The sequence below is a fragment of the Tubulanus polymorphus genome, chromosome 9 (assembly GCF_964204645.1).
Source record: "Tubulanus polymorphus chromosome 9, tnTubPoly1.2, whole genome shotgun sequence".
Lineage (NCBI taxonomy): Eukaryota > Metazoa > Nemertea > Palaeonemertea > Tubulaniformes > Tubulanidae > Tubulanus > Tubulanus polymorphus.
The window spans coordinates 1,176,222-1,192,122 of record NC_134033.1 but is presented as its reverse complement, the minus strand read 5'-3'; the positions used below and the strand labels follow the sequence as shown (position 1 = coordinate 1,192,122).

Sequence of the window (15,901 nt, the reverse complement as noted above, 5' to 3'; positions counted from 1 at the left end):
ATTGTTGTTTGCTTGTTGATTTCGGATGAATTTTGAATTGCTACATTAAGAGCAGACCACAGGTGGATCTAGGATATTTGGGAGGCTGGGGCCGAGACAAAAGAATTTCTTAGGCTACTAATTGGGGTCTTACCCTCGTCATTTAAGATCTTTTTGAAGAAGTACATCCAAAGGTTCCAATTTTCCGAGAGGATGTGTTGAATATTTTGCAGGTTTCAATGATCTTTGACATTACGAATATGGCAACCTCAATGGGTAGGCAGGGGTCTAGACCCCCGAGACCAACCTTCCACCCCTGCAAACAGATGTACTAGAATAAAGCTGACAGATTTTGTTTGCTTGGCTTTACATCACTTGGATCTTGGTTTCTTAAGACTAACACTATTGGATTTTTCATTCAACCTCATGACGGGACACACTAAAGCAGTCACCAGGACTCAGCACTGATAGTTAATTCAACAGCACTACACCTTATCTCACTGAACAACCGAGGCCGCTTAGGATTGAAGCTCGGAAAGAGCAAAAAGGGAACATCTTGTAAAATAACGATGTAGAGCCTTACAAGATATTGCCTCATACTTAGTGAACGGTCCCTAAAAAGAGTGACTCGAGATAAAATGTGTTTAAATGATGAATATTCATGAGACTTTACTTGTCATAAAACATTAATACATGTACATGTATATCAATTCATTATAAACCACCAAAAAAGGGTTCTAAATCAGTTTTAACTTCAACCCGTCTTAGTTTAATCGGATTAAACAATTTGTCACTTGAGTCAAGTAAAAATACAACTGGTCTAAAAAATGGCGTTGGCGGTATGCGATAAAAAGGTACAAAATATATTAATTTTATCAGTATTGTGGAGTATTTCTAGTCGGGGATCCAGTTCCACAGTTCCCCATCCACTCCTGGCGAGGATTTGAACCTGATACAGAGAGACTGTATAATGTATTCTGTTCAGACTTATGAGAAATGTTAAATCCAAGCAGTATCACTAACAGGACCAAAACGAACGAACTAAGACCGGATTTAGTTAAGTTCCGATTGTGGACCGGGGCCCGACTAACTGGTATCACAATATATTTGGACGGAAGATACATTAGATTTATACATTATATAGAAAAACAACTGACTATTTCCTAATGATTAATAATTATGCAAACACCCCTGAGACATTAATAGATGTAATATATGATAATTTATGCAAAAATATGTAAATATATGCAAAATTATGTTATTGATATACAAACTTCTGAGGCCGGACACGGACAGTCGAGGATACAGACAACAGATCTATGAGTTAGTTCAGTTATTATTGGAAGGTCTTGGAGTTAGATTTGAGGTGGTTCTCGGAGGAGCTCTCGGAGTTGTTGCTCTCGGAGTATTACGTCTCGGAGTAGCGTTACCGCTGATATTATGAGTATTACTCGCCGGTCGCGAGTTCGTCTGCTGAGCTGCGTTCGACCCGGCGACAGACGACTGTTGATTTCCGTTAACCGTGGTGGCAGCACCTGCGGCAGCTGTGGAGTTAGTCGGAGTTCCGAACGGCTGTGGAACCTGAAAATACAAATATTTTGAAAAATCTTTCACCTTTTTAAACATATCCAAGTTTAAATAACATGTCATGATCTTATTTAATAAGTCACATGTACAACATGTTCATCTGGTTTACACATGTGGTAGCAAGATGTAATTTTTTCATTTGATGATTTAAAATTTGTGGCATTGACCTAATTTAAGACATGTCACATGTACATTTTGACCTAATTTATGACAAGTCACATGTAAACATTAACTTATGACATTTTGAACTAGTGTATGTCATAACATGTTAATCTAGTTTTATATGTTATGTTGATCTGGATCATGTCACATGTACATGTTGACCTAGTTAATGATGACATGTACCTGTAAGAGTAGCAGACGGTAGTTTTCGACGCGATCTATTTCCGAGTGAGCCGTTTTCTGCGCCGGCGTGAACGGACCCTCTTCGAATTCCACGACGAAATCGAGAATACTGTTTACGACGTTGCGACAGAAAATAAACGGATGTTCCGTCTCATCGCCGAGATACGTCTCGTTGATTGTTACGCGGTGCTGCGGAGGAGTAATGGCAGACGCCGTTGACCTGAAATTAGGGAAACTTTACGTTATCAATCTCGTGTCCGTTTCACAGTCGAGGGGTTGACCGGTTACTCTAAAACTCTCTTACCAAGCTTCGTAGATTTTCCACATATTCCGTCTGTCCACATCCTCGTTTTTATCCACAAATTCAAGCACTCGCAACGAAGAAGAATCCTTGAAAAAAAATTCGAAATATTCAACATAAAAATTTGTTGAAACAGGACTGAAACGTAGACTTAAATGTAGATGTGAAACCGGTCTAAGACCATTTCAGTTCAGTAGTTCTATCAAGACCAAGACAATTTTTTGGACTTAGGTCACAACTTAGAACTGGGCTCAGGACATGTAGACTGTAAAGTAGATTCAACCTTGTTATGGTAGATTAGATACATCTGTCCGTTTGTTCCTGTAACGCTCAGTTTATGACTAGCGACCATTTGTACGACTTGTGTATTCAATCGACACCCGACAAAACCTGAAACACAGACAACAAATAAACAGTTTTATTCAGTTTCAGACGTTCGTTTAACTCAAGGTCGGACTGTGCAGCCATATCCAGAGGAACTGGGTCCAGTTTCACGAAAAGGATTAAGGCCTAAATCGATTTAAGATAAACCTCAGCCCCTAGCTACACTCCCCTCGCCTTTTCTTCCCCTCCTGCTCCTCACTTCACCCACCTCACTTCTTTCAGCCCCTCACTCCTCTCTACTCCCTCCTCTCTCCCCTCTCAGCCCCTCACTAGACTCCTCACTCCTCTCTCCCCTCCAACCCCTCACTACACCCACCTCACATTCAGCCTTGTCACTCACCTGCGTCTGCTGTTCGTTGTTTCGGAGCAACGAGTTTCAGGACTTTCAGTCCGGTGTTAAGTGAATAAGCGGTCAAATCGCCGTTCTTATTCAGAAATAGATACTCCGCGCCGGTCGTAGCGTAACAAAGCGATATCTGTAACATAGCAACGCGCAACAATACTACATCAATCATTGAACTACGGTTCATCTACAACAACTCATTTTGTTAAAGATTTAGTGTAGATGATGAATCTAAATTTCTAATTGATGACATCATAAGGGGATTTATGGTGGCAACCATCTCATCTGGAGAGTTACTAGTAAACAAGTTGATGATGTCATAGGGGGATTTTCGAAGGCAGCCATCTTATCTGGAGTTACTAGTAGATGATTTGATGATGTCATAGGGGGATTTATGCAGGCAGCCATCTCATCTGGAAAGTTACTCGTAAACAATTTGATGATGTCATAGGGGGATTTATGATGTCGTGCGGGATTTATGGAGGTAGACATCTTTTCTGTAAAGTTTCTAGTAGGCTTAGATAATTAGAGATGATGTCATAGGGGGATTTATGATTTCATAGGGGGATTTATAACGGAGGCTGTATACTGACCTCCCAGTCGACGATATCCAACGTTCTCAGAGATTCGTATTCGTTATCGGTGAGGAAAATATCTTTACGATAATCGGTCATTCGAAACGATTCCAAATCTAACTTTAATATCGTTAAATGAGACCCTGGAAGAATAAACTGAAGTTAGCACCCGGTTTCAAAGCTGTGGACTCAGTTCCACAGTTGTGGACCCAGTTCCAAAGCTGTGGACTCAGTTCCACAGTTGGGGACTCAGTTCCACAGTTGGGGACTCGGTTCCACAGTTGTAGACCCAGTTAACATTATCGAATCAAATTACAGTAGACTCTGCTCGAATCGGAAAACCGTTCGAACTATGACGTTCGTTGAAATATTTTTTGATGATGTCATAGGGGGATTTATGCAGACAGCCATCTCATCTGGAGTTACTAGTAGATGATTTGATGATGTCATAGGGGGATTTATGCAGGCTATTGATTCAAATTACAGTAGACTCGAACTATGATGTTCGTTGAAATATTTTTTGTGACACTATTTATATGAAATACATAACATCTACTCGGATATCACTCAAGTCGGACACATTTTTGTGGTCGCAAAAGATCAGACTTAAGCAGAGTTTACTGTAGTTCAATTCCGGTTGTTAAAGAGCCAGGTCTTAGTTCTCTTAGATATTGAAACCGGTCTTAAGCTTCTCTTTCTGAACTCATCTTTGTTAACTTGAGTCTAAAGATTGTCTTAAATCTGGTCTTAAGTTGTGTTTGATCGAATGCAATAGTATGAACTAAGGCCGGAAATAAAATAGTCGAATAATCAATTTTTTTCGGACTACTCACGTTTCGGTAGATGAGTAGGGAACAGTAAAAGCAGGATGAGGAATCGTCCGTCTGCTGTTTGTCGACTGCCGTAGAATCGCGTAGACTTTACTCTGATCGGTTTGTAGACTCGCGTGATGTACGTAGCTAGTTGATTCGTAGAGTGATGTTTAACGGTGACGTGGAACAATCCACCCGACTCCGTGATCTGTTCGTCTGGACGATAGATTCGCGTCTGCCAAAAAAAAATGAAGAGCTTCGGAACTAAAGCCTGAACTGAGTCCAGTTACTGTGGACTGCGTTCAGTAAATGTGGAACTGAGCCCAGTAAATGTGGAAATGGGTCCAGTAACTGTGGATTTGCATTCAGAAAAGTGGAACCGGATTCAGAACTGTGGAACTGAGTTCATAGTTATTACCGTAGAAGTGGATTCTGAACTGTGGAACAAGGTGCTGGTCCTGGTTCCACAGTACAACTGATATGTCGCCTTCTGTCAAGACAGTGTGAAAACTGTACAGGGTGTCTCAGAAAATATGTAACCCTTTGCCTTAAGGTTACTAATGAATTAAATTATTATTTTTGAGACACCCTGTAGATAGTTGCGGCCTTTTGGATGAATTTCATGATAAATATCTAATCCCGATGGTGCAACCCACTTGTGGTCTTCGGTGTTGCTGTTTTAAACACTTCCCTTTCTTTAAGGCCCCTCCCCGTGCAACCTCCCCGAGATCCTCCCCCCGTCCAACCTCCCTGAGATCCTCCCTCTGTTCAACCTCCCCGAGATCCTCCCCCCGTATAACGTACCATGAGATCTCTGTCAGCCACGTATTCCTGATGCCAAGGATTCACTAAATGAGCTCGATCCAACTCTTCCTGAGCCGTCTGCCGTTCTCTAACGATCTGCTGTCGAGTTCGTGGTTTACTGCTCAACTTATCACTGAATATTATCTAAAAGCAGAAGATGTTCGATGATGTCATATGGGGAATTATGGTGGCAGCCATCTGTTCTGTGAGTGTTAAGACCTAGAGTTAAAATCACATGGCGTTTGATGATGTCATAGAGGGTCTAAGGAGGCAACCATCTTTTCAGTTAGGATCCATTGTAGCTCAAATCAATAGAAGGCAATTTGATGATGTCATAGGGGAATTTCTTGAAGGCAGACATCTTTTCTGTTAGGAACTATACATATTTCAAATCACTAGAAGCAAATTTGATGATGTCATAGGGGGTTTATGGAGGTTACCATTTTTATTTCAAGGAGTCTACAGTGTGCAGAAGTTCGACTTACATTTGGTTTTGCCGTTTCTTGCGGTTCGTACATGACTTTAGTTAAATCAATACGGAATTTACGATGAGGCTGGAGCCAGCCGTATTCAGTCACCTCGAGACTGTAAAAACAATAGTGAATTCATGAATCTCAGGGGCATATCCTAGGAAAGCAGGGTGACCTGGAAAACTCAGGGTCCAATTCCACAGTTGTGAGTTAAGATTTGACTCTGAGTTAACTCATTGAAAATGAACTAACTTTAACTCAGAGTTAACTCTAAATCACAACTGCGGAACTGGGTCCAGGGAATCAGCAAAAAATCGAGAAAAAAATCAGGAAATGTGATAAATTTAATAAATGTAATGAATGTGATAAATCCAGGAAAACTCTCAGATTCACTCTCAGGGGAATTTCGTGTAATCACATGGAAAAATCAGGGAAATCTCAAGGGATTTATAAATGGGCGGAAAGTGGCTGCGGTCTGTAAGATTAGATTGATAATCAATACAGTACCTGCTGTATCTCCAAACGAATAGAAATCCTTTATTATCGAGCGTGAACAGATTCTGAGTCGAGCAGACGACACCGATGTGTATGAGCGGGTATTTATGAGCTCGCAACAATTCAGTTTCAACTTCGGCCGCGATATGACTAGGCACTGACGTTCTCAACTGAAATACAACAAACAACAAGAAAATAATGGATAAAGTAAGAAAAACAAACTAACTGTTAACCCTTTCAGTGCGTCTACACCACAGTGCAGTGTATAAATCAGTGATAGATTTTGCTAGTACACCGCACTGCGGTGTATTGATGTAATTAGTAATTATCTCTTGAAAAATGGCAGCACCTATCAGACATAGTGAAATACAAGTAACTAACGATACACCGCACCACGGTGTAGATGCACTACAGTGGTATTCCCGTTGTTCAACACGCTAGGATGGAATTTTTCAGAATTTTCAAATTATCTTCAGCACTATAGGGTATTAAGTAGTCAGCACTGAAAGGGTTAAGAGAGATGTTAAGAGAGTAATGCATGAATCCGAGGGTGGGTTATACCACAAGCTTTGCTTTTCTAGCCTTTCCCTGCTGTATTATTACAACATCTTATGTTAGAAATATCATTATTATAACTTGTTGTAATTCTATCAGAAAATAATAATAATAATAATAATAATAATCATTATTATTATTATTATTATTATTATTATTATTATTATTATAATAATTAACATGATTTAAGGTCCTGTTAAGAGGGACAAAAATTGTCACCATAAAACAGCTGGGCCCGGTTTTATAGACTGGTATTACCTTTAACCTGGGGGCTAAGTCAATTGAAAATGAATTGAGTTTGCTCAAAAGTTGGCTAGAGTTAACCAGTGGATAGTTGACATAGTGACAATTGAAATTTCATCGTTACTATGGTATTTATCCACCGGTTATCTTTAACCACTTTTTGAGCGACTGCCCCCCCCCCATGATGTTTTATTCTTACATTTTCGTCGAGAATTCTCGTCGATTCCGTGAATCCGTCCGACGCGGCGTATAAACGTTTCTCTAACTCACATTTCAATACGTCTCCGTTCTCCAACGATAAACATATCGACCTCTAACGACGAACAAACGAAAATAACAATCCTCGAAAAATTAATCCTAACATAATGCACAATGATTTTTGAAAGAGATTTGGTTTGGTTTTTGTACCTGAACTCCCATCAGTGATAAACACGTATGAAACTGAGCCAAACAAGGTGAGTATAGTTCATCATGTACGCGAATTTCAGCAAACGGACCTGAATGATAGAATATTGAACAAACAATATTTACAATTTCATCGACAATACGCAGAAGGATCTAGTTTCACAGTTGTGGCCAGTTTGACAATTTGAAACCCAGTTCTGGTTGGCTTGGGACACCCTTTTTCACCATTCAGGATCCAGTTCCTCAGTTCTGGAACCAGTTACACAGTTCTAAACCCAATTCCTCAGTTCTGGACTCAGTGCCACAGTTCTGAACCCAGTTCCACAGTTCTGAACCCAGTTCCACAGTTCTGAACCCAGTTCCACAGTTCTGAACCCAATTCCTCAGTTCTGGATTTAGTTCCACAGTTCTGAACCCAGTTCCACAGTTCTGGACTCAGTTCCACAGTTCTGGATTTAGTTCCTCAGTTCTGGACCCAATTCCACAGTTCTGGGTTCAAAGGACAATTTTTTTTCTGCTTATTGACTCCCTCAATTAGTGAACAAACTATGAATGAAAATATTTGGAACTAGATTTTGATATTTTGCCCAAACCGCGGCCCGAGAGATAACTACGTTAACGAACACCGACCTGCATTGAAGACTAGAGCTTGTTTTTGTTTGTCCATCGATATTTGCGCGAGCGGAACGGGAACCCTCGCGCCGAGGTCGTCTTTCGTCGATTTCAGGGCCGTTGCCGGGACAGCGGCAGACGTGGTGGTCTCCTGAGCAGCAGACGGTGCGAATAGACCCGTCTGAAATCCCCAAACATTCACCAAACCCTACAAACCAAAATTAACGATAAAACAATCATGAAGTTATCATAGTTACTGCGATAAAAATCTTAAAACAATTTTGATTATTGCACTTTTTCTGAAGATTCTGAAGTTACTAATTTCGACTAGGCCAAATATAGAAAAAGAACCCAGTTTAACTCGTCTAGTTTAACGCGTCTGTTGATAATAAGGATTAACCAATAGTGACCAAACCAAAAACCGTTTTAATTGTTGAGCTTATTGAAAACATGAAGCAGCCAATGGCAACTTTACCAGGGCCTGGTTTCATAGATGATGAAGAAAATTAGTCCCTGGGAATATTTTGAAATTTGTCAGTTATAGCCCGTGTTTCTCATTGTTACTACGGTGGTTGTCATCCAGATTGATGATTTACCCCAAGGGATAACTTTGATACTCAGTCTATGAAACCAGGTCCTGGTTTTTGGTTTACCTTTGTCAGCGATATGAAGTTGGCATTGAGCCAATTCATGTAAAATCGTGGTACGTTTTTTTATGTGAGCATTTGTCTATTTGGTTCTCGGCTTAAACGACGTATAATCGACGCGATTAAAGATATGGCGAACCTCCGTCGATGACATGGTCAACATTGTTTAAATTCTACAAAAAACTGTTTTTGGCGGGAAAATTCTTAGCTCTCGCGTATATAATTGCAATGACCTCGTTTGAGGGGCGTTGTCTCTACGAGCGAATGTGATTGGCTGTTTTTGGGATATACGGGGAATTCCGGCGCTACTAAAATAATCATGGGAAAGCCATAGAATGGCGAACGTTTCATTGGACTAGGTGCCGTACGTGCAAATTTCAAATGCTCATTGCTGATGAGAATGTAATTATTGTCCGCCATAGGTATTGTTTCATTTTGATACCCGGTGATCAATTTGATCCAGACTGAAGTACAAGCGAACATTCACTTACACAAGGCCTATAGACTGTGCTATAGACTGTTGCATACACAAACACACGCTCGTACAGTATACACTACTATAGTGATACTGTAAACGCTGCCTGCTGGCGCGTCTGACATTTCATCAACAGAAGATGAGCGCTATGTTTTCTGTTTGATATAATTTATAATAAATTGTAATTTCTTGTGACCTGAAAATATTAAGCAGCAAACTATAGGTATAGGTCGAGGTCTGAATATTGTAGTAGTAAATTCCAGGATTTAAAACGATCTAATACTACGCTCCGGTGTTTTAGATTCCACGGCCATACATTGGAAGAGGTTTCGTTCCCAAGACTCAATATTCAGCCACTCTCTGATATGTGACATCATATGAATTTTATTTGAATATTTTTTCATATTGTGAAAAATATTTCTTTGAAAATATAAAATAGTTTCCCTGCCGCGCCTACCTGTACCCTACGAAATTTTGGACGTGGACCAAACAAATGTATATTTTTGGTCTTATTTGACTACAAAATATTTCTTTGAGAAAGATGAAATACAATAGAACTTTGAAGTCACGAATTAAAAAGATTTTTCAAGCAATGCCCTTACCCCAAACAACCTCTAGCTTTCAAGGTAAACCACACTTTGCCCATGGGCAATTTATTAAATTTTGAAAACACTTTCTCTAAAGTTTCTCGCCAAAAAAAATTGTTCTTTCTATCCCTATGTACCCCGTCGTTGATTGTGATGATTTGAGCTTCGTCCAGACTCCACGCGATTTCTGAGATAGCAGACGACAGTTTCGACGATGACGACGACGTCTGCTGTTCTCTGTAAATACGCACCGGTTGCCACGGCTGTTTGTGCAAATCGTAAACGAACAAATCACCTTAAAAAAACAAAAACATCGAAATTCATTCTTTAAGCTAGTACATTCAGAAAGTCAAGAGTTTGTATAAAAGTGGAAATCTTCCCGTACCAAAACATTGAAAACAAGACTTTATTTATGGTTTACCAAGATTGGAAAATTAACGAAGGGCGGATCCAGGGGAGGCTTTGACAGAAGTACAAAGAAATGAAAAGGGATTATATACTGAAAAGGGAAAGTTGAGCATCCACACAGCCTAAAGAAGGGTCTGGAAAATTTCTAGGCATTTAAGAGAATACAAGCGCTGTCTTATTGGTTGAGGGTGGAAAAAATGCCCAGTAGGAAATTATCATATTATTTTCAAAATTGCACAGGAGAATTGCGACCGGAGCTGGATCTGCCCCTGAACCCGATAATCTTTTCATAAACCGACCTTTTATCGTAGCGACTGCCAAATACCGAGCAGACGGCGACGCTTGCAGACGACTCGGTCGAGAGTTCAAGGTCAACGAGAAGACTCGTGCGGTTAATTTCGACCAGTATTGCAGCTCTTTACGCCGATACCGATCGAGACGTTCCTTCGCGAGTTTCTCATCGGGCGAGTCGTACGGATGCGAGTCGGTATCGAGCAGTTCGACCGGCACGACGCGATCGTAATCGATCGTCTCCGCGTCCTGGTCGTCGTCGTCGACGACCAGCGCGTCTTCGTCGTCTGCAGCGACGTACGTCAGGTGTTGACAGTGAGCGTAGACGTCGGCACGTTGACGGTCGCGTAGGTTCGTCGCTTGGAAGTAACCGTTCGTGACGACCGGGAATAAAGAGTCGTTCGGGTCGCGACCAGACGGATCGTTTGTCGTCACGTGCTACAAAATAAAACAAGTCGCAAAATTATTCAGAATCAATGAATATTTTTTTTTTAAACTTAAGTTCTTTTTTCTTGTTTTTGAGCCTTGACTTTCGAAACTACGGTACTCTACGAACTGTTTTCCCACTCAGCATCCAGTTTCAACGTTCTGAGTCTAATTTGAATCTTTAAGAGTAAAAACGTTGAAAATGAACTCAGGATCCAGTTTTATTGTCATAACTAAACTCTGAACTCTGGATTCAGTTTCAAAATTTTGAGTTCGAGTTTTTACTAAACTCAGGATTCAGTTCCACAATTGTAAGTGATCCAGTTCCACAGCAACCTGGATATCCCATGCGGGTGGGTATTCAGCCTGGCTCTATCTAGGTTCCTGTCATTACAGGAACCTGTTTTTTTTTTACAAATATCATTTTGCATTAGGTATCAGGCATATGTGAATTATGAAGACAAAATGAATAATAAAAATAATGATAATAATAAATATTACTAACCTCAGCTTGTCTCATGACTAATAGATTTGACATGTGCGTCGCCATGCTGGATATATACAGGAACTCTTTGCACGCTTCGACCGCTAGTTCCCTAGTTACGTGTAACAACTGTTCCTCGCTGATCAGCTGAACGAGTTTCTCGTGTTGTAACGCTTTCCACTGTAGATCCATCTGTTTCTGTTCGGCTTCGATCAAAGCACTTTCTCGTACGTTAAGAAGAAACTTTGAACGGTTCCAATGACACCCACCAACTAAAATCCTTCATTATCAGTCCAATCCCTGCAGGGGCTGGTTTTATAGACCAGTTTTAACTTAAACCCTGCAGGGGCTGGTTTTATAGACCAGTCTCAATTTGAACCCTGCAGGGGCTGGTTTTATAGACCAGTCTCAATTTGAACCCTGCAGGGGCTGGTTTTATAGACCAGTCTCAATTTGAACCCTGCAGGGGCTGGTTTTATAGACCAGTCTCAATTTGAACCCTGCAGGGGCTGGTTTTATAGACCAGTTTTAACTTGTACCTGCAGGGGCTGGTTTTATAGACCAGTCTCAATTTGAAACCTGCAGGGGCTGGTTTTATAGACCAGTTTTAACTTGTACCTGCAGGGGCTGGTTTTATAGACCAGTCTCAATCTGAAACCTGCAGGCGCTGGTTTTATAGACCAGTCTCAATTTGAACCCTGCAGGGTCTGGTTGTATAAACCAGTTTTAACTTGAACCCAACAGGGACTGGTTTTATAGACTTGGTTGCTGCTTCACAAGAGAGGGCCCAGTCTACACTTGAACCATGCAGTGGCTGGTTTTCTAGACCAGTTTTAGCTTCAATCCTGTAGGGACTGATTTTATAGGTCTGTTTTAACTTGAACCCCAATTACTTGTTTCCGGACAAAAACATCAAAAGCCAAATTAAGAATTCCAACATTTTCTATAACTTTTAGTTCACTGCGCAGGGCGGGTGAGGGTAAACTGCAAACAATTCGTCAAACTTTTAATTGAGTTGTTTTAAAGGATACATTTGAGCGTCTTTGCTCTCAGCGGTGATCGCCGGTTTGAAATACGTATCGAGGAAACTATCGACGAGATCCTCGACGATTCCTCGCGAGATCTCGTAATCGTGAATCTGCCACGATTCGTACGATTCGACGCCGAGTTCTCCGCGATACGGTTCGTGAAGTTTCCGTAATCGAGTCATTTCTCGACTGTGTAACTCACTGAAATAATACACAATAATATTCAATATACCATAGTTACTGGACTCAGTTCCACAGTTACTGGACTCAGTTCCACAGTTACTGAACCAAGTTACTGGATTCAGTTCCACAGTTACTGGATCCAGTTCCACAATTACTGGATCCAGTTCCACAATTACTGGATTCAGTTCCACAGTTCTGGATCCAGTTCCACAGTTACTGGATTCAGTTCCACAGTGACTGGATCCAGTTCCACAATTACTGGATCCAGTTCTACAGTTACTGGACTCAGCTGGATCAAGTTCCACAGTTACTGAACCAAGTTACTGAACCAAGTTCCACAGTTACTGGATCCAATTCCACAGTTAAGGATCCGGTTCCACGTGGAACTATGTAAGTCTTCCACACAGTTAGAATTGATAAGACTCTTACCGTAATTGTTTGTATTTCCAGTTTTGTCGAGGAATCGCGATTTTCGTGCGTTGAATTATCGAACTAATACTGTGAACACTTTCAGCGCTAGGAGCCCTCCTTTCCTCCTCATCAAATTCCTCCTTCCTATCAGCATCATCATCATCATCTGAGAAATAAATCGTTAAAATATTGAACATTTTAACAATGAATGAGAATCCTGAAAATGGGGGTAATTGGGGGAGGAGGGTTTCTAGCTCACCTGAGAATGGTGGAGTCAGTGGAGGAGGGTTTCTAGCTCCCCTGAGAACGCTGGGGTCCGGGGAGGGGGGGTTTCTAGCTCACCTGAAAATGGTGGAGTCGGGGGTTTTTTGGCGAGTTTTCGTAGATGTTTTTTGACTTCGTTTCGCGCTTGCACCAAAACATCGCGTTGTTCATTCAACTGTCTACAAGAAAGAAAACATTGAGAAACTGCGTTTTAAAACCGATTCCACATAAAATGAAACTTTTTTGAATATTTGACCAAAGAAATGATACCTTGTTTCTCATTTCTGCTGAGTTTGAAAGTTTACCCGCCTGACAGCCTATCTACCCTGTACATTACTCTTTTTTTTAAATCATGATCGAACTAACAATAACAAACACACAGCAGCTATCGGATTGGAAATGAACTCATAACAAATTTCATTGAATTTTACAAAAGTGACCCGGCCGATTAGGAGAAACAAGATATCATCTTTATATTTAGCCTGTATTTGGATTACGTACTTTAATTTCTGTTGATGTATTTCGTGGTTTTTCTCGTAAGCTTGCGTTCGTTCCTCGAGCACCTGTTCGACCAATCCCTGTTCCTTGTACTTAATATTACGAGGCACCGACTCATCTAAGAAATAAGATGATGTCATAGGGGGATTTATTGAAGTGGTAATCTTTCCACGAAGGTTCTGAAGATCAGTCAGCAGACAATTTGGTGATGTCATAGGGGGATTTACGGAAGCAGCCATTTTTTCTAGAAGTGACCAGATCACTAGTAACCAATTTGATGATGTCATAGAGGGGGATTTATAGAGGCAGACATATTTTGTTTGAGAAATCTACCAAAGATAGGAAGGTTTTTTCAATCAATTTGATGATATCATAGGGGGATTCATGGAAGCAGACATCTTATCGTGAAAAAAAACTAAAGATATCTTTTTGTGCACATCAGAATAATATTTCAAGCATATTAGTAAATGATTAGGTATTCATTCCGACTGCATACAGATGATGTCATAGGGGGATTTATGGAGGCTGGCATCTTTTTTGTATCCATCAAAGTAAGATTTCAAGCACATTGAATGGAAATGATCTGTTTGTCTGTACCGTAAGAGAGCGATGCAAGGTTTTTAGCTCGATCAAGTCCGAAGAAATATCTCATCTGTTTCGGTAAATATATCTTCTGTTCCAATTTCGCCTGAAAATTTAACGGATAAGGTAAGGGAGGGAAAGACTTTACAAAAATCCTTAACCCTTTCAGCGCAATTTTCAAATTATAATTCATGATTTTATGAATCAAAATTTTCATAATAAGGGGTTTATTAATCACTTTAGGGAATGAATTAGTCGGCGCTGAAAGGGTTAACATAGAATACAAAATCTAATTTAATCAAAGACAATGTTATTTCAAATAGAAATTCTCATCATCAAATCCAGTCAGCTAAACTCACCAGAATATCTGGCCGCAAGCGAAGTTTGTCGGTTCCGTCATATAACGGATTTGGTTGCCTAGAGCTATGTAAAACAATAAAAAATCAATATCTTAAAAACTTTGAAAATAACTTTAACAGCGACAAAAGAATCATGTAACTTTAACATAAAAATCTTATTTTTTTCAAAAGAATCATAGCAAGGGATAAACATTTATGGAGGGTTGAATTTTGATTCCCGAATCAAGAAACCGAGGGAAAAAAATCGAAGCAGAAAACTGTAATCGAACCTGTCTAGAAGTAGTTTGTCGATTCGAGCTGTCGCCCGTCCGTCTGCTAGGTATAAATCATCGTCGTCGTATAAACGATTGTTGCGATTTTTCACGTCCGATCGCGGCGAAACGTCGAGGAAATCGTAACGCGATTGAATCGTATCCGGTCTGAACGTCATCGTTTCATCGAGTAACAGCTCCCCCTGTCGTCAGAAATCAACACTACCTCGCCCTGCTGCTGCTGGAAATCAATAAGGTAAACTAATGTTAGAAATTTCCGGAATCGGACAAAAAAGGTTTAAATGGATTTAATTTTTTCATTAATTTTAACGGATTTATTCCTCAAACTGATTAAAATATTCAGATTTGGGTTAGACTTTAAGGATTAGTTGACGCCGATCTGAGTAAGGCTGAGATCCAACTTGTCTTTAAACCTTCTTTTTTTTGTCAGTTCTTGTCCTTGTTGTATGAATTAGGCCTATATTAGGTGATTTGGAACTTAAAAACTCAGTCATTTGTGGATTACATTTCTTTTATTCTTGGGGTAGGGTTTCTGTGCCCTGTTTCTTTTCCTAAATCAAATCGAAGATATTTCACTCAGTTACTATCAGGATGCGTCAGTTAAGTGACGGAGCGAAGACTACTTTTTATTCCAGATACCCGACACATTTCAATAAAATCAACGCGTTTACAGTAATTAACAGCCGGGGAATTAGATATACTTTGGAAATTACAGTAATCTGCCTCCTTTCTGTAAATTCCGGTCTGGTTTTCAGGCGTTGTCTAACGAAAAACTGAACATTTTAGCGAAAAATTTTCACTATATTTCGAGTCGAGTTCTAGTTGTCAAGACTTGTGAAACCCTAATACGCGAATTTGGACTTGATAGTCCGAAAACGCGTTGTTAGCTTAACTAGCCTACTAAATAAAAATGTTGGTTATGATAAGATTTTGCTTTTTAGGAGTCGATTTTGAAGATCAAAAGGGCAACATTTTAGTAAAAAGTATTCGCTTTTTTCGGATTCCGATGACGCTAATAGACGTTTTGGCCTTTGGACTTTGTAAAATCTTAATACGCGTAATTAGCTCATCCGAAT

At 40.1% G+C, this 15,901-nt stretch overlaps 1 protein-coding gene across 2 annotated transcripts; it reads right to left on the bottom strand.

The window, feature by feature from the left end:
* Positions 1 to 657: 657 nt before the first annotated feature.
* Positions 658 to 15,651, bottom strand: LOC141910812 (uncharacterized). Of its 2 annotated transcripts, none has more exons than XM_074801642.1 (24): positions 15,539 to 15,651; positions 14,823 to 15,045; positions 14,554 to 14,617; positions 14,210 to 14,300; positions 13,616 to 13,730; positions 13,193 to 13,293; positions 12,869 to 13,016; positions 12,260 to 12,457; positions 11,250 to 11,448; positions 10,327 to 10,756; positions 9,757 to 9,914; positions 7,929 to 8,118; positions 7,302 to 7,390; positions 7,093 to 7,206; positions 6,108 to 6,265; positions 5,616 to 5,715; positions 5,131 to 5,274; positions 4,348 to 4,561; positions 3,533 to 3,657; positions 2,937 to 3,072; positions 2,496 to 2,602; positions 2,216 to 2,301; positions 1,912 to 2,146; positions 658 to 1,560 (listed from the first exon to the last, which is right to left on the bottom strand). In XM_074801642.1, the coding sequence occupies exons 2-24, from the start codon at positions 14,981 to 14,983 to the stop codon at positions 1,309 to 1,311; spliced, it is 3,615 nt and encodes a 1,204-aa protein (XP_074657743.1). In that variant the 5' UTR covers positions 14,984 to 15,045; positions 15,539 to 15,651; the 3' UTR covers positions 658 to 1,308. The 2 variants fall into 2 exon arrangements, with proteins under 2 accessions (XP_074657743.1, XP_074657744.1); XM_074801643.1 differs by having other exon boundaries at positions 1,912 to 2,131.
* Positions 15,652 to 15,901: the final 250 nt, after the last annotated feature.

Bases quoted from the DNA above. Each gene is read 5' to 3' on its own strand.
- LOC141910812 (XM_074801642.1), bottom strand. From the start codon at position 14,983: ATGACGTTCAGACCGGATACGATTCAATCGCGTTACGATTTCCTCGAC. The intron at 12,458-12,868 runs GTAAGAGTCTTA...GTATTATTTCAG, and splicing joins TGGAAATACAAACAATTACG to TGAGTTACACAGTCGAGAAA. The intron at 10,757-11,249 runs GTTAGTAATATT...TTTATTTTGTAG, and splicing joins TAGTCATGAGACAAGCTGAG to CACGTGACGACAAACGATCC.